At 42.8% G+C, this 23,056-nt stretch overlaps 1 protein-coding gene across 3 annotated transcripts in view; it reads right to left on the bottom strand.

The window, feature by feature from the left end:
• Positions 1-23,056, bottom strand: part of Kiaa0319l (KIAA0319 like) — a 105,276-nt gene that overhangs the window by 69,077 nt on the left and 13,143 nt on the right. The window contains exon 2 of one of the 3 annotated variants that reach the window (XM_059254976.1): positions 5,676-5,818. The exons of the other annotated variants lie outside the window; for them this stretch is intronic. Coding sequence (XP_059110959.1) covers positions 5,676-5,766 — 91 coding nt within the window. The 5' untranslated portion in view covers positions 5,767-5,818. The remainder of the gene's footprint in view (positions 1-5,675; positions 5,819-23,056) is intronic. 3 annotated transcript variants of the gene reach the window in all.

Genomic DNA, 23,056 nt, shown 5'->3' with positions numbered 1-23,056 from the left:
ACATGCAATAGTGTTCTATTGTAGGAAATATAGATAACAACATGATCCCAGATTCTCAGTTGAACTATTACAGGCATAAAATTGATCTTCTTGATTGTTACCTCTGACAAAATCAGTTTTAAACGAAAGTTGTTTGAACTCTGTCTTAGTTAGGGTTTCTATTGTTGTGATGGAACACTGTGACAAAAACCTTTGAGAGGAAAGGTTGTGGTTTTGTTTTTCCACTTACACTTCCATGTAACAGTTCATCATCAAAAGCAGGTAGGGAAGGAACTCAAACAGGGCAGGAACCTGGAGGCAGGAGCTGACGCAGACGCCACGGAGGGGAGCTGCTTACTGGCTTGCTCTTCATGGCTTACTCAGCCTGCTATCTTATAGAACCCAGGACCACCAGCCCAGAAGAATCTCCACCTACAATAGGCTGGGCCCTCCCCCATCAATCACTCATTAAGAAAATGTCCCACAGGTTTGACTGTCCACAGCCAATCTCTCAGAGGCATTTTCTCAATTAGGTTTCCCTCCTCTCAGATGACAAAGTCCTCTCTCCACCCCACCCCCCAGGACTAGAGATTAAACAGGGCCTCAGACATGTATGTAAGTACTCTACCACTGGGCTATCTCTTCATCCACTTTTTTTTTTCTTTTTTTTTGGTTTTTCGAGACAGGGTTTCTCTGTGTAGCTTTGCACCTTTCCTGGAACTCACGCTGTAGTCCAGGCAGGCCTCGAATTCACAGAGATCCGCCTGCTTCTGCCTCCCCAGTGCTGGGATTAAAGGCATGCACCGCTGCTGCTGCTGCTGCCGCCGCCGCCGCCGCCGCCGCCGCCGCCGCCGCCGCCACCACCACTACCACCGCCCGGCTCTTCATCCACTTCTAATCTTTTACTTGGAGGTTCAGGATGGCTCTGAACTCACTGTGCACCAGGCAGGCACTGAACTTGAATCCTCTCAGTCTCCCTAACAGCTGGATTACAGACCTTCCTGTTTTCCTCAAACTTCCTATGGATCCCAGGATAGCCTTGAGCTCCTGTTTCTCCTGCCTCCACCTCTGAAGTGCTAGGGTTGAGGTCACAACGATGTCCCACTGGGAATGCCTCTTGGAACTTCCTGCCGACCCACAATAGATGCTCTCTTTTATCAGCTTAGCCCTGTCCCTGAAGTTATAACCTAGAAAATACACTTGAGAGCTGGGAGATGGCTCAGTAGTTAAGTATTTACCACACAAAGGGAGGACCAGATTTTGGACCCTAAGAACTCATGTAAATGCCAGATGGGTGTGCCTCGGAAGGCAGAGACAGGAGGTGCCCAGAACAAGCCAGCTGCTTTATCTCTGGGCTCTGTGGGCTTGTGAGAGCTGCCTCACAATGAATACATTGGAAGAGTGATAGAGGATGATTCCTGACAGCCTCAGACCTCCACATATACTTCTGCAGAAACACATGCCAACATATAAAAATGGAAAAGAGAAAATGTAAATATATATAATATGTGTATGTGTGTGCATGTGTGTATCTTTGAAATACTGATAGAAAACATGCAATAGAATCAAAGCACTGATAAATAAATACATCTGCCTATACACATAACTGAAAACACACTAACTAAAGCAACAACCTATTAATGGGCCAAAACCAACCTGACTCCCACGAGATTTTCACTAAATACCCAATAGACTAAATGTGGACACTAATCAACTGGGAAATAAAAAGAAGATAAAGGAGGCTTCTAGACTATTGAGTCAGAAGTTCTATGTATGGAAGCCAGCCTGCCATTGTTCGCTGAAAAATGAGTGATACATTGGCACCTAACACCGGACAAGGCAATTTAGAAAACCAGAGAAAATAGAACTTCCTTAAGAAAAGATGAATAAATAACAATTCTGAAATAAAGATGAAGCTACCGAAATATTCTGTGTCCTTATCCACCTTCCCACAGTCATCCACAGCAGGAGTCTTGGTAATTAATAGCTGTGTCTTACAGTCATTGCTATGATCAATAAACTGTGGCTCAGTGACTTATAAACTTTGGCAAAAGCTGAATGTGATGGTGCACACCTTTAATCCCAGCACTTGGGAGGCAGAGGCAGATGGATCTCTGTGAGTTTGAAGCCAGCTTGGTTTATACAGTAAGTTCCAGAGACAGCCAGGGCTACACAGTGAGAGGCTCTCTCAGTAAATATTGCTAGCTACCTTTGTATCATCAAAACACCTCTGAAATACATGTTCTGAGACAGCAAGGATACAGAAAGTCTTCAGATACAGCTGTTCTTTTACTAACCATCAGAGACATTGCAGTGGTAACGGAGGCATGAAAGGTAATGACTGCTGTGATCAGGAACAAGTCATCCCACTATTGTCTCTTTAAAAGCACTCTAACATTCACAGGCAAGCAACTGCATAGAAGAGATGCAGTGTACATAAGAAATGTCCCAAGTATTCAACAGCCACTAGCCACCAAAAAATCCACATTAGAGAAAACCTCATAAATCCAATGAATGTGGAACGGATCTTGGGAAAAACTCTGTCCTTTCAACATCTTCACAGAACTCACAAGTCAGAAACCCTAGGAACGTCATAGCTTGGTGATCCTTTGTTCTGAAAGCAGTCCTTACTCATCAGGAGACTGCATTTTAGAAAGACATCTTTTCGATGTATAAAATATGGGAAAGCTTTTAGACATAATTGTATTGAGCTATTAGAAATCCAATCCTAATAAAAATCAGACAAGAATAATATATGTAATTAAGCCTTTAGTGCCTCCACAACAAAAGCATGAATTCTAAACTCTCCTGGCTTTGGAGACTTTGAAAGCCCCAGTTCTGCACTGTGAGGTCCTGCTCCCTAAAGTCACTGAGTATCACCTCTGCAGCAAGCATCTCTGGGATCAGGTACAAGTTCCTGTCTGTTGCCCTCAGTCCAGGGAATCATCATAGCACAGAGACATCATAACTGGCATTCATGTAAAGAATCTGGCATCCATTGCCAGACAAACCAGCCTCAGGCAATCCCTATGCTCAGAAGAACAAGTATGAGCAACACATAAGGAAACGAAGACATTTTCTGGGGAAGGGATGAGACCACTTTCTGTCCTCTCTGCCTTACCTTTAGAAACCCAAGGCTCACAGACACTCCTGTTGAAGGAGCTACTGAGAAACAGAGGGGAAAGCTACCAGGGCTGAGATCTGTACAGAAAGTGGTCCGAGAAAACAAGAGGAATCTGAATGAGGTGATCAGAGTAACCAGACTGTGGACATGGTACATCTGTCAACAGGAAAAAATGGTTAGGATTAAGTAGAGTAAGCGGCATCCAACTGTTGCAGGATATATGATAACACTGTGAACCCCAAGTTTTCGTTTGTGTTAGTTTAAAAAAAAACCAACCTTAACTGGGCAGTGGTGGGACTCACCTTTAATCCCAGTACTCAGGAAGCAGAGGCAGGCGGATCTCTATGAGTTTGAGGCCAGTCTGGTCTACAGAATGAGTTCCAGGATAGCCAGGGGTACACAGAGAAACCCTGTCTTGAAAAACCAAAAAAATAAAAATAAAAATAAAAAATAGTAGTAATAATAAAATTAACCTTGGGTCAGGAGGTGGAGCTAGAAATGAGTTGACAGAAAGTAATCACAGAGAGTCAGAGGGAATCGGGAAAATGGATAGAGATGCACAGGAAGTAAGAGGGAGGGACTTTTGGTTTAGCGCGGCAGAAGAGATGCTTTCTTTCTGAGGTGGTGAAGAGGGAAGGTCAGCTAGTTGCTCCTCAACCTCCCTGAGCTGGCAGGTTTTCACCCCAGCCTCTGAAATAGAATGATAGAGATTTGGTTAAAACTACATTGGGCGGCAGCAGGAGGCAGATCCGACAGGACGTACAAGTCCCACCAGGCACTACCAGAGAATTGAGCCAGTAACTGCGCAGCCACAGTTAGTAACTGAAACAGCAGTAAGTCAAGTTCACTCACTGTGCCGGAGATAAAACAACGTCCAGATTCTCAAAAGCGAAGAACACTAACATTTGGAAGGGATGGAAAAAGGAAGTCTGGCACACCCTAATGCCACTCAAGAGAAGTGAAGTCAAATGGTTCAAAACGAGAAACAGCTAAAAGAGATCTATGAGGAACTTAGGAAAACGTGCCATAAACCGGAGGAAGACCTGTTGATGTGGAGTAGATCCTTCCAAAAGCACAAGCCACAGGCTGTAAAGCCAGAGTTTGTGGTGAGACTCCTCACTGGATGGCCAGACAGATCAACCATTTCCAAGAAGAAAATCCCTTCAATTATGAAGTAATCAATCACAAGCTCAGGCTGTTGGCAGGTGTAGGGACTGGGATCTAGGGCTCTGTGAGGATTCCTGGATGAGAAATATTGGTATAATGTTTGAATCTGAGAAGACATTTCTTCTTTTGTGCATGAAGGATGATCACTAACTTGTGACCACTTCTCTGGTGATTCATCAGTACAAAGAAGTCTCAGGCTGGGTGGTGGTGGTGCACACCTTTGATCCCAGCACTCAGGAAGCAGAGGCAGGTGGATCTCTGTACATTCAAGGCCAGCCTGGTCTACAGAGTGAGTTCTGAGGTAGCTAGGACTACACAGTGAAACCCTGTTCAGAAAAAAGAAAAGAAGGCCCTGGGGCTGAAGAGACGGCTCAGTGGTTAAGATCAGGTATTGCTCTGCAAAGGAGAGGTTGGCTCCCGGCACCACATGGTGGCTAATAACTGCTGTACCACAAGTTCTAGGGGACTGAATACCCCTGTCTGACCTCCTCAGGCACTGCACTCAAGTGCACCAACCCATAGTCAGACACACACACATATACACATAATAATTAAAAATAAAATGTGTTTTTTTTTCATTTTGTTTTATTTATTTATTTATTGGGTTTTTGTTTTGTTTTGTTTTGTTTTGTTTTTGAGACAGGGTTTCTCTATGCAACAGCCCTGGCTGTCCTGGAACTCACTTGTAGACCAGGCTGGCCTCAAACTCAGAGATCTACCTGTCTCTACCTCTGGAGTGCCAAGATTAAAGGTGTGCAGCACCACCACCCGCCATGCTGGTGTGTTTTTTGATTTAAGGATTGAAGTGGGAGTTTTGAGGAAAGGTTTGTTTTTTTCAATTGTGTGTGAGGGTGTGCACGTGTGTGTCCGCTCACAGAGTGTTTGTGGAGATCAGAAGATAACTGGATGGAGTCAGTTCTCTTCTTCCACAATGTGGTTCACAGGAATGGAACCCAAGTCCATTCAAGTCATCAGGATTGGCAGCACACACCTTTACCTACTAAGCCATCGTGACAGTCCAAGCAGCAGTCTTTTTAATGTAGTCAGAAGTTCCCTTATATAGAGATACCCTGAAGGTTCCTTGCGTTTTCCTGTGACTGGCCAAACACAATTAGTGTAAGTCAAGAACCTGCCTGTGTGTGTTTAAGTTCCTTGTCTCAGGAAGCCCTTCTCAGACGAAAAAAGCTAAAACCACACTATTCTCTTTTTTGTTTTCTATTTTTGTAGGGTTTTTTTTTATTATTATTATTGAATGGGAAGATAATTGTGACACTCAAAGTTTTGGTGCATTTTTTTCTAAATTAAAACATCTCTTGTGCTTTATTATACTTAAAGAAAAGCCTTTAGGAAGACCTCAACTTTTATTAGTCATCAAATAATACATATAGGAAGGAAACTCTATCACCATGTAAATGTGGAAATTCCTTGGGGGTAGTCCATCCTTTGCTGAATGTCAAAAACCTTAGTTGAAACAATCCTGCCAATGTGATGGCCATGGGAAACTGTTAATGAAGAGCTCAGTCCTTAGTGAACAGGAGGGAACTCATTCTGAAAAAAAAAAACACTATCACCTGCAAAATCTGGGGAAGCCTTAAGGCACAGCATACATCTTGTTGAACTTCAGAGAATCCATACATTATGAATATAATGAATTTGGAAAGTTTTCCCCCAAAGTTCAGTCCTTAAACAACGTAAGAAAATTCATGACAGAGAGTAACATAATTGATAAGAGGGCTTGCCCAGCATGCACCAAGCCCCAGCACCACATAAAAGCAGGCATGGTGACAGGAGGTAGATACAGGAGGATCAGAAGTTCAGGATCACCTTCAGGTACACAGTTTAAACCCAGCCTGCAATACACAAGACTCGTGTTGAAAGGTTGAGAGCCAGAAAAAGAATAGATCACCAAATATAGTTAGATGTAGTAAATCACGCAAAAGTTGTTGTGGGAATTCATTCCATTCAACCAGTGGCTTTTAATCTGACTCTATGGGCGTGGTCTTGTCTGTATGCAAGATCACTTAAAAGGAGAGAGAGGGGGGTCACGCTCTCTCTTGGAGTGAGGATACTGGATCATATATATATACATATCTCTGTGGGCTCTTGTGAGAGACAGCCAGAAAAAAAAACATATCATCAAATGTAGTTAGATGTAGTAAATCACACAAAAGTAGTTTATTCCTTTTGAGTATCAAAAAGGAAGTATTCAGTAGAAGCAATATGGCTCAACAGGTAAAGGCCAGGTGATTTGAATTTGATCTGTCGAACCCACATAAAGGTGGATGATGAGAATGAACTCCATCCACAAAGTTATCCTCTGACCTCCACATGCATGCCTGACATGAATGCCCAAGCACCTCATACATGCATGGGTGTGCCTATGCATGCACATACACACATAAACAAATATAGAAATGTAACAACAAATTTAGGACTGCTTGCAGAAGTTGCTTCTTTCCTTCTACTGTGTGGGTCCTGAGGAACAAACTCAGGTTGTTTGGCCTGTTGGCAGGCATCTCTACCCACTGAGCAATCTTGCTACCTAAGCAAAGCTTTTCTTTTTTTCTTTTTTTAAATATATATTTTATTTATTTATTTATTTTTATGTGCTTTGGTGTTTTGCCCACATATTTGTCTGTGTGAGGGTGTCAGGTCCCCTGGAACTGGAGTTACAGTTGTGAGCTGTCATGTGGGTACTGGGAACTGAACCTGGGTCCTCTAGAAGAACAGCCAGTGCTCTTAACCTCTGAGCCATCTCTCCAGCTCCGAAAAGCTTTTCTTAAAGGGTCAGATAGTATTTTAGGCTTTGTGAACTTTAGGGTCTCTACTGCAACTACTTAATTGCCATTATAAAAAAAAAAGCAACCAAAAAGAAAACATAAGTAGGGTTGGAGAGATGGCTCAGCAGTTAAGAACACTGACTGCTCTCCCAGAGGAGAGAGTTCAATTCCTAGCACCCACATGGCAGCTCACAACTGTCTGTAACTCCAGTGCCTGGGGATCTGACACCTTCACACCAATGCACATAAAATGAATAAAAGAAAGAAAGAAAGAGAGAGAGAAAGAGAGAGAGAGAGAGAGAGAGAGAGAGAGAGAGAGAGAGAGAGAGAAAGAAAGAAAGAAAGAAAGAAAGAAAGAAAGAAAGAAAGAAAGAAAGAAAGAAAGAAAGAAAACAGAGTAATAGACTGTGATGGCACATGCCTGTAATCTCAGGGCTCAGGAGGCAGAGCCAGGTGGATCTCTGAGTTTAAGGCCAGCCTGGTCTACAGAGTGAGTTTCAAGACAGTCAGAGCTGTTACACAGAGAAACTCTGGCTCCAAAAACAAAACAAACAAACAAACAAAAAAAAAAAAAAAGAAAACATAAGTAAATATGGCTGTTCTAATAAAACTTTTATGTACAAAACCAGGTAACAGGGATAAGTCAGGAGAGTTAAGGGATGAATACAATCAAAGTGTGTTATATACATGTATGAAAACACATAATAAAACTATTCTTCTATATTATTAAAAATATCCTAAAATATGTTAAAAACAAACAAAACAGGGAGCAGCCAAAGTAGGCTCCTGGGCAGTGTGTAGACCCTGGTTTACTGAATCTATGATAGTATTCCCTCTGTTTTTTTCTTTTGTTTTGTTTTGTCTTTTGAGAAATGGTCTCTTGGGACTGGAGAGATGGCTCAGTGGTTAAGAGCACTGACTGCTCTTCCAGAGGACCCAGGTTCAATCCCCAGCACCCACATGGCAGCTCACAACTGTCTGTAACTCCAAGATCTGACACCCTCACACGGGCAAAATACCAATGTACATAAAATAAGAATAAATAAGTTATTTAAAAAGAAAAAGAAAAAGAAATGGTTTCACTTCATAGTCTAGGCCAGCCTTGAAATCACAACAGTCTTCCTATCTCAGCCTCTGAATACTAGGGTTATAAGAGTGAGACAACATACTCAGTTCCTCTTTTTATTTTTAAATGCTTATTTTTATTGTTTTTAATTTTGAGAGTGTGAGCATACAGAGTGTAGGTCCCTGGAATCAAGTTACAGGCAGCTGTGAGCCACCTGACATGGATGCTGGAACCCAAGCAAGTGCTCTTAACTTCAGAGCTGTCTCTCTGGTCCTACTCTTTTGCATTCTTGGTATTTTGTAGCAGTGCTCTTTTTTCCTATGATTGGTTTTAGTTTATTAGGTTTATTGATTTTTCTTTTTTCTTTTTAACACATGGGATTTTTACTTTATTTTATTTAAAGATTTATTTATTTATTATGAATACAGTGTTCTGCCTGCATGTATCCCTGCAGGCCAGAAGAGGGCATCAGATCCCACTAGAGATGGTTGTGAACCACCATGTAGTTGCTGGGAATTGAACTCAGGACCTCTGGAAGAGCAGGCAGTGCTCTTAACTGCTGAGCCATCTCTCCAGCCCTGGTTTATTGATTTTTCAAACCACATTTTATTTTCATTGTTTTTTTTCTCTATTGTCATTTGTTTGCTTGCTTTTTGTTTCATTAATTGCTCTTAATGTATTATTCTTTTCCAATTTTTTCTTTGTTTGTTTTTCAAGACAGGGTTTCTCTGTGTAGCTCTGGCTGTCCTGGAACTCGCTCTGTAGACTAGACTGGCAGAGATCCACCTGCCTCTGCCTCCTTAGTGCTAGGGATTAAACGTGTACGTCACCACCACAAAGTAGTAGTGCACATTTCTAAACCTATCACTTGGGAGGTTAAGGCAGGGGACCACTGTGAGCTCCAAGCCAACCTGAGCTACAGAGCAAGATCCTATCTTTAAAAAGCAAAAAAATAAAAAAAAGTTTAGCCATTCTTTACATAAAACACCAACACAAAACAAAAAAGTATTTTATCATTATTAAATGCTACTTCATATTGCTTAGTTACTTTTCTCATTATTGTGACCAAATACCTGAGAAAAAGCAACCCACGGAAGGAAAGGGTTGTATATGCCTCCTGTTCAGCACAGTGCCGCCCACCATGAAAAGGCATGGTCTGCAGTGCTGACCAGCAAGCAGAGAAAAGGGAATGCTAGGACTCAGCAGGCTTTCTCTTTTTCCCTTTTTTTACAAAGTCTGGGACCAGAGCCTATGGAACAGTGCCATCCACATTCAGAGTGGGTCTTCAGTTCAACCCCTCTGAAATGCCTTCACAGATACACTCAAATGTGTGCCTTATTAATGTGCTAAGTGGTTATTAATCCAATCAAGTTGACCACAGAAATAAGCTATCACATGGGTAGTTCCATTGGGTAGTCAATAAATAGAAACACAGGAAAACAGTTCTTCTCCAGCCAGTCATTGGATGAGAATAATTCCTCTTCTTGGATGATGAAAAGATAATTGACGATCTCAGACACTAGTGCTAACTTCAGCTCTGAACACCAGTTACTAGAAGCTTAACCTTTGAAGGACAACTTAACCTCTCCAAGATTCAATTCTGGTGCTCTTGGAAAACAGTCTGTGAGAGGAGAGGGCAGGGGCACTGGGGGAGTCAATATTGGATTCCAGAAGTAATGTGGATAAAAGGTGAGATGAAAATAAACTCCAATTTTAGATCAGTTCCTCTTCCTGCCCACGCCTCCATAGGCTGCCTCTGCTCCCAGGGCTTCGGCAAAAGCAGTATTAAATGCTTACAGAACAGGGCTTACAGTTGGTAGAGCCCGAGACTGAAAGCCTTTGAGAATGGCTGGAGGTGACTGTGGCTAGGAACACGTAGAAAGCTCAGCAAGGGTAGGAGCAATAAGCAAAGCTGATCACTGTCTATAATGACGGCAAAGCAAAGAAGACAGAACTCCCATATGTGTTACCTGGATGATCCCCAAAACAAGAGGCCCTGGAACTAGCAATGCTCATTCTCATTGCTACTCAAAAGGCAGAATTCTAATAAATCTGGCACAAAATCTAGACCAGGTTCCATAATTCCAAGTAGCAGAGTCGAAACTCTGCAGAATAAATGAATTATTGCCAGGAGGAAATTCACTAAATACTTTCAGTAAGCTGTGAACAACTCTAGAAATATTTCGATACACTGCAGTTGCCTCTGGCGTTCTTAAAACTCAGGCAGGTAACAAGCCTGATTTCAGGAGGAACTTGGAGATCACTGGCTGGCAAGCACATAGGAGTAGAGACAGAACACTATTACCTCAGAAGCCACATTGAGAAAGTACCTGGGGAATTGAACCAAATCCATCATATTGCATCCAAAGGGAAGGGCTATGGTGGTAGAAATAGGAGCAGGGACCAGTGTTGCTTCAGAAAAGAGAAAACCCAGAACAACTGATAAGTTCTTCCTTGGGGTGGGGCTTCTGCAGAAAACATCACAGAGAGAGGACTATATAGGTAAAATCTGCACATTTCAGTGACCGTTTGAATTTATCAGAGGTTAAATTATTTTTATTAAGTCTCATGATTCTGTAGCAATGTTTAGAATTCATCGAATGTTTTCCCCTGGACCTATTAATGAACGAGTATTAAGCAGTAAAGCAGAAGCCTTAGATTCGGTGCTGAACCTGTGAACTTTGGCTCTATACCATCTCCCTTCCAGCAGCCGTCCTCAAAGGTATGCTGCATCTCAGCCAAGATGGCCAGCACAGAAAACTGGGAAACACAGGCACACGGTTAGAACTGCTCAAAAACCCACTGAGGGGCACGCCCGCCTTCCTGTTGCTGTGAGCATGTCTGTCACCTGCACACCCACTGATAAACCAACACAAAGACGGCGCCACAGTCCTCCCCACCAGTTCTCTTCTGTAGAGCACACTTGGAAGGCCAGGCAGGAGGTAACAAAATCCTTCAACAGGGTGCAATTAGGTATTATGAAGCTTGGAAAAGGCCAGAGTAATAACCATTGCCCCCTCGCCTCTTTCTCAAAAGGGCCAACACTTTTATTTCCTCAACTGCACACGTCAGCCTGAAGGTAGCAGCTGCCTCACAAAGCAGTCATTTGAAAAGAAAATAATTACTATGCGCTGCCTTCGCCCTGTGCCTAGATTGTTAAGAGCAGTTTGTTAAATGTTACGGTGTAGGTAACTTGCTGAAACTAAACTCTCTGCTAAACAAGAGTGATTAGGCTTTGATTCCTTTCCTTGACTGCAGTGTTTTCATGTTACCATGGCCGTTACGACAAACTTCCTAGGACATGGCTGCCAACACATATGCCTCTGCTGATATTTACGATAACTCTTGAGGATCTGTAAAATGAAAAAAGGTTTTCAAGTTGGAGAGATGGCTCAGTGGTTAAGAGCATTGCTGCAGCTGGGCAGTGGTGTCACATGCCTTTAATCCCAGCACTTGGGAGGCAGAGACAGGTGAATGTCTGAGTTCCAGGCCAGCCTTGTCTATAGAAGTGAAGAAAAGAAAAGAAAAAGAAAAAACAAACAGCATTGGCTGCTCTTCCAGGAGACCCAGGTTTAATTTAATTTAATTTTAATTCCAGCACCCACTTACAGCTCACACTGCCTATAACCCCTGCATTTCTTTCCTAGATGGGCTCTGTTTATGCATTCCTGAAGTCTCCTTCTGTAAGTGCTGGGGTTATACCTTGTAGCTGTGGGTTCACAGGCTTGATGAGACAGTCATAGAGTTTCCTTAGCTTTTCAAGTTCAGCCAATGTTTAAATAAATCGGTGGGGTTTTTGTTTTGTTTTTTGAGACAGGGTTTCTCTGTGAAACAGTCCTCAGTCCTGGCTGTCCTGGAATCACTCTGTAGTCCAGGCTGGCTCGAACTTACCTGCCTCTGCCTCCTGAGTGCTAGGATTAAAGGCATGTGCCACCACTGCCTGGCAAATCTGTTATTTTAAGTGGCAAAACTGAGCAGAAGATGTCATCTCCAGTATGGATCACTTGGGTTTTAGTCATTTGAGTTCAGTTTTAATGCTGATGAATTTCCTTGGAAAGCAGTTTTGAAGTTAGGCGTGGCAATGATGCCTGCAATTTCCACACTCAGGAAGCTGAGGCAGGAGGACCTGAGAATGACCCTGTCTCAGAAAAAAGAGAAAGAGGGAGGGGAAGGGAAACTGAGGGACGCAGGAGCATGATGAGTTGTGTAGAACAAACCTGAAGAAATGCCAAGAGGCTGAAGTGATCACTGAGTGATGAGTCAGCTGGGAAATAGGCTTTCTTGTCAAAACCCTAATCTGGAAAGTCCTTTCTTTCTTTTTTTTTAAAAAAATATTTATTTATTATGTATACAGTGTTCTGGCTGCGTATATTCCTTCAGGCCAGAAGAGGGCACCAGATCTCATTACAGGTGGTCATGAGCCACCATGTGGTTGCTGAGAATTGAACTCAGGACCTCTGGAAGAGCAGCCAGTGCTCTTAACCGCTGAGCCATCTCTCCAGCCCCTGGAAAGGCCTTTCAAATCACAATGTAAGTCTTTCTTTGTGAAAGGACCAACCAAATTTCAGCTCCTTGAACCGTCTATTTCAGACTGCTCCACTTCACTTCAAGGTGAGAGAGATTTTCACCATGGAAACTTCTGAACACGGTCAACAGTGGAGAATAGCTTCCTAGTTCACCTCAGCAGAGAGCCATCCATCACTGCTGACACCTGGGCTACTCCCCTGTCCTTCGCCTGAGGAAGGACGACAAAGAAGATTTTAAAACAACGCAAAGTTCTGGCTACCTAAGCAAAAACATGAGGCCCATCCTACTTCAATTTTAATTCAGCTTCTGCCTGATACTTACTAATAAACGAAAAGTTTGCATTAATTGGACATAGTTGTCATTACGTTTCAAAAGGCCCATCTGTCAAGGTTTAGCCCAGAGCCACTTTTTCACAACCAAGTGTTAATCAAATCACTGGTAGAGCTGAAAATAGCTCTCTTACCATAAAATCACCTGCTCGGAAACAATCCAGTCATCAGGAGCTTTATAATACTTACAGGCAGACTGAAGGCAAATGATTAAAACATGTCCTTAAAAAAAAACAAACTGTAACTGGGGGCTTACACTGCTGCATCTGATGTACTCAGAATCCTGCCTTGCTGCTTCTCCCACCACCTTATGACTAAAAGACTCTAGAGAACGCTGTCAGCCAGGAGAGCACGCCTCCAAGCCACAGCGTGAAGGAAGCCCACACCTCTCCATGTAATGCTGTCTTTGTACTTCAAAAAAGCACAGGTATCAAGTGACAACAGATAAGCTCTGGTTTGTATATAAAAGTGCAGGCTCTATAAAGGAAAGAAAATGCAAAACACCAAAAGCACCTAGATAGGATGCCGAGGATCCAGCAATTTCCGTGAGGTCCCCGTGACAATGACATTGTTAAGACACTGCAGTTGATTGCCGACTCCGACTGCAGTTATTATGAGCTGATAAATTATTTGCATTCAACTACAATCACACCAACCTCCTTCTGAAACCCACACAAAGAACCTTGAATCAGAGCCCTGCTTTGTTTTGGAGAAGATTTTGTTTCCCACCCCTGGTTTGTTTTCCTACTTTTAAAGAAAAGGTCATTTAGAAGGCTATAGAAGAGATATACAGATTAAATAAATTAGCGATTAGCATGAAAGGAAACAAGGAAAAATACAGCTAGCTATAAAATGTTACTTCAGCAGATATGGCGAATAGAGAAAAAGTTTGTCAATTTATCCATTGAAAGCCGCTCTTTTATGCAGCATTATGTAAGTGTCATAAAAAATTAAAAAAATAAAACATCTGCAGTAGGCTGAACTGGGACATATGAGGACTCGATACAACTGAGCTTCCAAACTTAAATATCTCAAACCACTTTTTGCTTACAGCAAATCAAGTGCAGAGCTGCAGATGCCTTCTCATCTGTGTGTAAATGAAAGCGGAGCCGTGGAGTAGTTAGTATTCTTAGAACTTCTGAGAGCCAGTTTATTTAAATTAAATCAAAGCCAATCTGTATCTGTACAAAAATAATTTTCTCAGGGCTCTGACTCTCTAGACGCTACAGAGCTGCAGTATTCTCCCTCCATCCCACCCTCTGAGATAGAGAAGTGAAAAGAGCTGGGCAGACTGAAACCACTTCAGATGGATCCAGGAGAGGGAGGTTCAAAGGAATCAAAATAGCCCATGTCTCACCAGCCACCTGCTACAGAGCAGGGTTTGGCTCCTCTATGCCCTATTCTTCATGCTCTCACAGCACATCTTGGAATTTATCATGCATCTGTCTTTTCTACTTGTCCCCTGCCTCCATACTGTGAACTCTAATGGCAGGAACTGGGTTCTATTTTAGCTCGGTACAGTATCTGTTGACCTAAAAAGTATCTATAGTATGTAATAACACTAACTTTTAGTTCTCACTAATGATTGAATGGCATGTCTTAGAGCAGGTCTGGAGAGACAGACGCTTCCACTGGTGAGATGCCTACCGTGCAAGCATGAAAACCTGAGCTCAGACCCCAGAACCCATGTTAAAAAGCCAGGGGCGGTAGCGGAGACCTGTAACCCAGCTCTGGAAGGGGGCTGGGGGGGAGTCAGGCAGACTCTGAGCTCACTTGCCAGCCAATCTATAGTCTAATCAATTGATGCCCCTGTTCAGTGAGAGGCTTTCTTTCAAAAAATATTAGTAAGGTCAGGCATGGTAGCATGTGCCTTTAAACCAGCACTCAGGAGGCAGAAGCAGCAGATCTCTGTGAGTTTGAGGCCGGCCTGGTCCACATAGTGATTTTCAGGCCAGCCAGGGCTACACAGTGATGACTCTATCTATAAATAAATGAATGAATGAATGAACAAATAAACAAACAAACAAATAAATACTTAGAGACAGATTAAAAAAAGACACCGGGCATCAACCTCTGGCCTCTACCTGCATAAGCACACATGCATATGCACCCACACAGACATATATACACACCCTACACCAAAAAATAAAATTGAAAATAATAAATATCTTAGAGAACTTATTAAAAGTGAAGATAGGGACATAGGATCATATGCCTATGATAGAGTATTTGCCTAGTATGCTAGAGACCCTACATCCAATCCCCAGTACTTAAAAAAAATTAGTGTATTTCAAGCTTCCAAGTATAACAAACACTCATAAGAGCCAAGGATTACAAATATCAGAAAAGTGTTACTCAATGCAAGTATTGATATTTATGTCCCTTTATCTAGGACAGATATGCAGCTTTCAAATGGCTTTACTTTTATGACATATATTTTGATACATTGTTCTTTATCCTATACCTCCACTTTCAAGTTTCACAATTTATGCATTCTACTGACAAAAATAAAAGTCTCAATAAATTGGTCAAGGCTCCTGACCACTAATTATCTAATATGAACTCTCTCTAAACACAGAGAAATTGCTGTCTGTGTCTATGAAATGCATCATTTGTATACTGAGTTAAAAGAGATTAATTCCAAGATAAAGTCTAGGCAGGGCACCAGAATCATGTGTCATGTGTCACGTGTCATGTGTCTGGCCCTCCACCCCACAGAGACACATGGAAAGCTCTGGAAGTCTGTGGTACCTGGGCCTTCCCTCCCCACCATTTCTTCCCCACTGATGGAGGCCGCCATGCTGCCAAGTACTTTCCACAGAAGTACTGAAGGGGGAGGCGAAACAGCTCAACCAAAACAGCTTGGGAAAGGAAAGGAGAGCACCCTTGTCAGGGAAGACTCCGGAGAGAGAAAACTTTTGCTTCTGCCTTGGCCATCCTGGGTAAACAACCCCGTTCCAGGTCAGCTTTACTGTGCTGAAAGGCCAAGCTTCCCACCCTTTAACCTTTCACGGAAGGAACAACATTAAAATCCACCTTGTTATTTGGAAAGTACCTTGTGAGAAATGTCAGCTTCTGAGCACACCCTGGGGAGCACAGTGGAGGGCAACTCTGAAAGCCAAGCAGCAGAAGCTGGTAGAGGGAGCACACAGGGAGAGGGGAGCTTGATGCTGCTGTGCAGACTGGCCCTGCAGGGTACAGGTTACTCGATTTTCTGAAATGGAATATGGCTCTTGAGTGCCTATCTACAAGGCAGCTTCATTTATTCTGATTAAGACTCATCCACACTGGCAGGCCCATTTCCATAGCCTCCAGCTGACTCAGGTTGCTTTCGGTCAATAAACACTGAGGTTTTTTTGCGTGGAGGGTGGGGGGGACGGGATGGACACATTTTTAACAAGTAGATGGCAGTTCTCTTAAAATTGTAAAACCTGAATCAGCAATGAAGACTACAAAAGTAAAACCAAATCAATGTAAATACCACTCCTCTTCACCAAGCCTGTGAACAGTCCAGTCACTCCCTTTATTACTTACAAGTGAGAGAATTCAAGAGCATGCATTTATCTCAAACTCAAATGTGTTGCTGGATTAGAATCAAAGCATAATGACAAGCCATTTGGAAGATCATTCCTAAAAACCCATCTGCTGAGTGAGTTTTCAAAGGAGAACTGGGGCAAGATACTCTGGGCACCATCTTTAGGGACAGAGTCTCCAGCACTTCAAACAGTCCTTGGCCAGGGTTCCTCTGCTTCTTACTCCTTAGACAACGTCAGTGATACTTAACTCCCCATTCTCTGGGTAATTTCTTCTCATCTTATAGTATTGTCTAGCTTCCCTTTGTGATTGACAGGGGAATTCAGGATGCTAAGTAACAAACTTGAAACCAAAAAGACAAGAACATCCTGATGCAGGTAAGATCTTCCGGTATTGACTGGCTAGGTCTATCCAGTGCCCATAAATGGCTACATCTAAATGTGGAGCAAAGACTATACCTATAGTATAGTACCTGTCCTATCTCCAGATAAGTATTCTCACTGCTGATTAAGGGATGTGGGTTGAAAGAGAATTGGAGACATATGCCTGCATAATTCTGACTTGTGGTACAAACAAACTGGTTGAACCCAGGGCCTCCTGCATGCTAGGCAAGTGCTCCACCACTGAGATGTATCTCCAGCCTGTTTGCTTTTTTGATGCACCACATGGTTCAGGATGGCCTAGAACTCCCCACCAACCCCAATTTCCATTACCCCCTCAGCCTTCTGAGGGAATTACATGCAAATGTTACCACGTCAAGCCTCTATCCACATAATTCTTAGCAGAGTATTACTCTGCTAAAACTAACTTGAGGCATCAAATTGCTCAGTCTCAGGCCGGGCATGACAGTACACACCTTTGATCTAGCACTGGGAATGCAGAGGCAGGTGCATCTCTGGGAGTTAGAGGCCAGCCTGGTCTATATGTCAAGTTCCAACCAGGGCTACAAGTGAGATCCAATAATAATAATAATAATAATAATAATAATAATAATAATAACAATAATAACAACAATAGCAACAGCCTAGTTTCCTACATTCCTAGAATTCTACAAGGTATACAGTATTGTTATTGTCATTATATTACCTCGAGACCATAAGGAGACTTCAAACTGCCATTTTTTAGTGTGTATGGGTATTTTGCCTGCATGTATGCCTAGGCACCATAGGCATACAGTATCCCAGGAAGCCAGAGAAGGGTGTTAGATCCCCTGCAGTTACAAAGCCACTATGTAGGTTGCTGGGAATCAAACCCAGATCCTCTGGAAATGCAGCCACTGCTCTTGATTGATAAGCCATCTCTCCAAACCCAAACTCCAAGTATTCCTTGGAAAGAGAATTTCCATTCCCCAGGAATGTGAAAGATATCAATAGAAAGAAGGTCAATGAGGGTAGAAACCAATCTAGCTCACTACTATATTTCTAAGGCTTATAATAGCTAGCACACAAAAACTACAGAGGAAGGGACTAACTCTGCTATCTACTTCCAACACAAAATCTCAAACTAATACAGAATGAACTCCAGTCAAAAAACTATGCTGAGCCAGGTGTGGTGGCATACATCTGTAATCCCAGTGCTGAGGTAGGTAGAGGCAAGATGGTGGCAAGTTTGAGGCCAGCGTGAGTAGCATAGCAACACTCTGTCTCAAAAACTAAGAACTACTATCCTGACCAGAAGACAGAGCCAGCATGAACACATCATCACGCTGAGGGAAGTGAATCAGGGTGGAGGCCACGGTGGTGGTGTGGCAGCAGAACATAGTCCTCCAATAGAGGAGGAGGAAGAATCAACAGGTGACCTGTGCTGCTACTCAGAAACATACCACAACCGTGGAGAGTACCTAATAGAGTTCATTCACTCACAGACTTGAACCCGTGCTAAGCTGGTACAGAAATGAATGGGAGCCCACTTTCTGACAATGCAGAGAGGCCACTGCCTACATTATACTTAGAAATGGAGGCTGAGATCCCACCAGACAGAGACTTAAGCCAGCACAGAACTCAAACTTGTTGCTGGGTCACTCTGAAATTAAACAAGACTTTCACCAAATTGAATTCCACATGAAAATAAATACTGCTAACATTTATTGACTGAATCTAAAAGTAGGGTGAGCCCTTTGCATGAATATTTCATGTAATCCCTACAACAACCCTACAAGAGGTTCTTTCATCCCCACTTTATAGATGAAGAACCTGATGGAGTTTAGCCATACCAGTCCATAAGAAGCCCAGGACACAGTCAGGCTTGACTGACTCTTGAGCCCATGCTCTCGGCTGAGATCTACCTCTTGCTACCTTATGAACAGGCAGGTAGTCAAGACCAATTTTTTTGTTCAGACAGGGTCTCACTATGTAGCCATGGCCAGCTTGGAACTTGCTATGTAGACCAGCCTGGCCTTGAGATTACAAAGTTCCACCTGCCTCTGCTTTCAAGTGTTGACTAAAAGTGCGTGCCACCATGCCCAGCAAGACTAATTGTTATATCTCCTCTCTGAAACATATCCAGTACTGTCTGCAGTCAACAGTAGCTCTGGGAGCTTAGCCACATGGGCTGACTCTTATTATGGAAGCCTCTGGGTGGAGGATCAGAAAGACAGCTTAAAAAGGAGATGCATGGGTGTAGTGGTGCATACCTATAATCCCAATACTCAAGTTCAAAGCCTGCCAGAGCTCGTTCTCTCTCTCTCTCTCTTTCTCTCTCTCTCTCTCTCTCTCTCTTCTCTCTCTCTCTCTCTCTCTCTCTCTCTCTCTCTCTCTCTCCTCTCTCTCTCTCTCTCTCTCTCTCTCTCTCTCTCTCTCTCTCTCTCACACACACACACACACACACACACACACCATGTACACAAAACAAGCAGATCCTAGGGTCTAGGGGCTGTAGCTCAGTGGAAGAGTAGTAGAACTATGCTTATCATAAGTATGACCCTGGGCCCAACACACACACACACACACACACACACACACACACACACACACACACACTAATAAAAGAAACTAAAATAAATCAAGAGCCATTAATTTTAACTCAAACTTCTTGGCACTACTTGGCTGGAGACAGGTGTCTGGGCACTGGTCACATGCACTGAGCACATTCCTGGCAGTTTCTGACATAATGCTTTAAACTAGCAGCTAATCCAAATACTGAGATTTTTATAAAATCTACAAAACAAGCCAAAGGCTATGCTTTGACCTGTAATTGTTTTAATTTTTTTGTGGTTTTTTTGTTTTGTTTTGTTTTATTTTGAGACAGGGTTTCTCTTTGTAGCTTTGGAGCCTTTCCTAGAACTCACTCTGTAGCCCAGACTGGCCTTGAACTCAGAGAGATCTGCCTGGCTCTGCATCCTGAGTGCTGGGATTAAAGGCGTGCGCCACCGCCGCCACCACCACCGCCAGGCTTTCATTTTGATTTTTTTAAACCCCACTGCTGCCTTATTATTTCTTCCCCTAAAATGTCCCCAAGAAGAATCAATTTAAAATTGCTTTTAAATCATGCCAGGTTACTGCCAATCACTCCATTTCCTCACCTCTCTTCACTTCCTTGCACAAGTTAGTAAGTTTGTTATGTTTGCATAGTTTCTAAAGGGCAAAGAAAACCCACCAAAATACTGTTTTCCAAGATGGAAGATGATTATCTGTCACTTCAGAATGGTTAAGCCATAGATGACAATTTCAAGTCAACAGGAGAGAGGCTAACTGTGGGAACTTTGACCAATCTTACAAACTTGCATCAGTAAGTGTGATATAACAAGATCCCTTAGACTTGCTCATGCCAGTTAGCTGAACTCTAGAATCAAAAGGCTTCACGGTTTGTGTCAACAGCCAGAAAACTCTCCTTTCCCCCGGCCGCCATGAACTCAAGTCATTATCCTACAATCTAAGGAGACAGATTGAGAATTAATAATTCATTACCTTCCTGTACTGCAATATAGTTAAGAATATAGGACAGTTTGGCAGGAGAAAGTTCCTGCTGAAGGCTCATTGCTGGAAGAGATACTCCATTAGTCATCCACCTTAAATCGGGTGCCCAGCACATAGAAAATAAAGTACCTAAAAGGGCTCCCGAAAATGCTTTTCCCTGAAAATAAGACCAATGCATGTTCAAAATATATCACACTCTTTAAAAGAGAAAAAAGATATGATTTGCTCTTACTGCATAAGAGGGCTACAGGTCACAAAGCATAACCAAAGGGATAAGGAAGACAGTGTGGTCAAGACCAACAGCTGCTTTGGCTCTCGTGTCAGGTGCCGGGACACTCCTGCCATTAGGGACACTTATCTGGACTCAGGAACACAAGCACAAAAGAACAGAATGGCAACTAGAAAGGAAGAGACCTCTTGCTGAGCCTGGAGCCATCTTGGTGTCCCATCTGCAGTCTCTGTGGGTTCTGAGGTTATTAATCTCTCCACGCAGAATCTTGGACGATTAGAATACAAGACACCGCAGTTAGGGGACACAGAGATCAAAATTTCACCTTTACAGTACAAGTGATAACAGTGGCTGGAGAGCACAGTGGGGATGTGAAGCCACAACCTTTCTTCTGTTTTCCACATGAAATTAAATGCACTCAACTGTGCAAATGCAGGATGTCCTGGGAGAAGTAGACCAGCTTAGCATGGTGGGGCAAGAAGTCCTCAAGACTGGCCACTCCACACAATAGGATTCATTTCTAACTTCATGTACCAGAAAGAAAAATCCCTGCCATTTGTGAAGTGAATCAGATAGAGAAAAGGGAGGTACATTTTCCTCCTTGGACACGAAGAGCCCACATAATAGCCTGTTTGAAAAAATAGAGCAGAAAAGACAACACAACCCAAATGCTCAAAGGTTACTTTAACATGGTTACTTTAACATCAGAGCTTGTTGCCTACTCTATGCTACATGCTGGAGAGGTAACTCTAAGTAAGATAGTTTCATGGAGCAGATACATAGTTAAATCATCATAGTAGACTCCTGTTCCTAATTGAGATGGAGAACTCAACACCCCATCATAACTACTATCTACCATCCCAAATACACCAATAACTGCCATCTACTATACAGTATACACCACAACTGATATCTACCATACAGAATACACCATACCTGCGATCTACTATACAGAGTACACCATAACTGCCATCTACCATACAGAATATGTGCAACAATCAATAATAAGGCTGCATCCTTAAGAGAAGGAATGCTTGAAATGATCCCCACAAATGCCCAGTTCTCTGTTAAAGGGTGGTTTCCTCACTGTAGCACAGAAAGCTGGAACCTAAGCAGGACAGGGTAATCTCCCTGATGTTGGAAAGCAGAGACTGGCATTTGGCTAAAATTTGAGGAAGTTGTTGTAAAAAGATGGGGTGGGGGCAGCAATCCAGTGAGAACCAGTCTGTGGCTAAGGACTGGACTACAAACAACATATAAAGTAAGATCACCAGGTTTTGTTTTTGTTTTTTTTTTTCGGAGCTGAGGACCGACCCAGGGCCTTGCGTTTGCTAAGCAAGTGCTACTACCACTGAGCTAAAACCCGCAACCCCACCAGGTGTTTTTTAGATGAAGAATGATACAGGATTGAGAAGCAAAGAGAATCATTAGGGGTCAAGCAGTGCTTCAGATAGGAGGCAGGAGCATGCTGGAACTCAGCCCTGCTAGTGTTAAACATTTATATTAGCATCATCTGCTAGTAGAGACAAAAAAACAAAAAACAAAAAAAAACAAAACTTGCTTTTATGGGTAAGACCTATGCTGCAGTTCTCTTCACAAAGCCTAACACTACAGCATACAATGCAGGGTACACAGAGAGCTACATGGCCATCATGAGAACTTCACCAAGGAGTGCAGACCAGAAGTCTCAGGGAGTTTCAAAGAAGCTTGTTTATGTGATTCAGAAAACATGAGGCGGAATGATAATGACACACGCAGCAGAATGGAGCATAAAAGCATGAGATGAATGATGATCTTCTGATATGGAGGAGGAAGAAACAGAGAGTGACTCAGAGATTTCTACCTCAGAATCTGGGTGGAGATGCTCTTTTTATGTTTATAGGGAATAAAAGAGAAGAAAGAAGAAAAGACCTGGCTTCCGTTTTGACATATTAAGCTAACGGTAGTTATGAGACATCTAGTTGGAGATGTGTGACATCCAGGTGGCTAGGCAGTTTGGTGCTCAGCAGCAGTGACAGATCTGGGAGTGGCAATCACAGAATTATCAACTGAGGGAGTGAGAGAGACTGCCGAAGTGTGTGACAGAGTGGGGGGAGTTTGAAACAAAACCCTGCAGAGCAAAAAGTTGAAGAGACAAGGAAAGTAGTTGAAAGTGCTGAATACCAACTAGGGGAACCAAGAAGACGGTGTGCTTGAAGGCAAGCGAAGATGGAACAAAGGAGAACTAGGAATCAATCCATCATGTTCAATACGGTAAACTAGCAAGCACCAATACAAACGAGGGAGAACAACAACCTATTGTGATTGTTCATACAACATTAACTGGACAGGACCCAGAACCACCCGGGAGACAAGCCTCTGGGCACACCGGTGAGAAATGATCTAGATGAGGTTTAACTGAGGTGGG

Source organism: Peromyscus eremicus, chromosome 2 (assembly GCF_949786415.1).
Source record: "Peromyscus eremicus chromosome 2, PerEre_H2_v1, whole genome shotgun sequence".
Classification (NCBI taxonomy): Eukaryota; Metazoa; Chordata; class Mammalia; order Rodentia; family Cricetidae; genus Peromyscus; species Peromyscus eremicus.
This window is presented reverse-complemented; position numbering and strand designations above follow the sequence as displayed.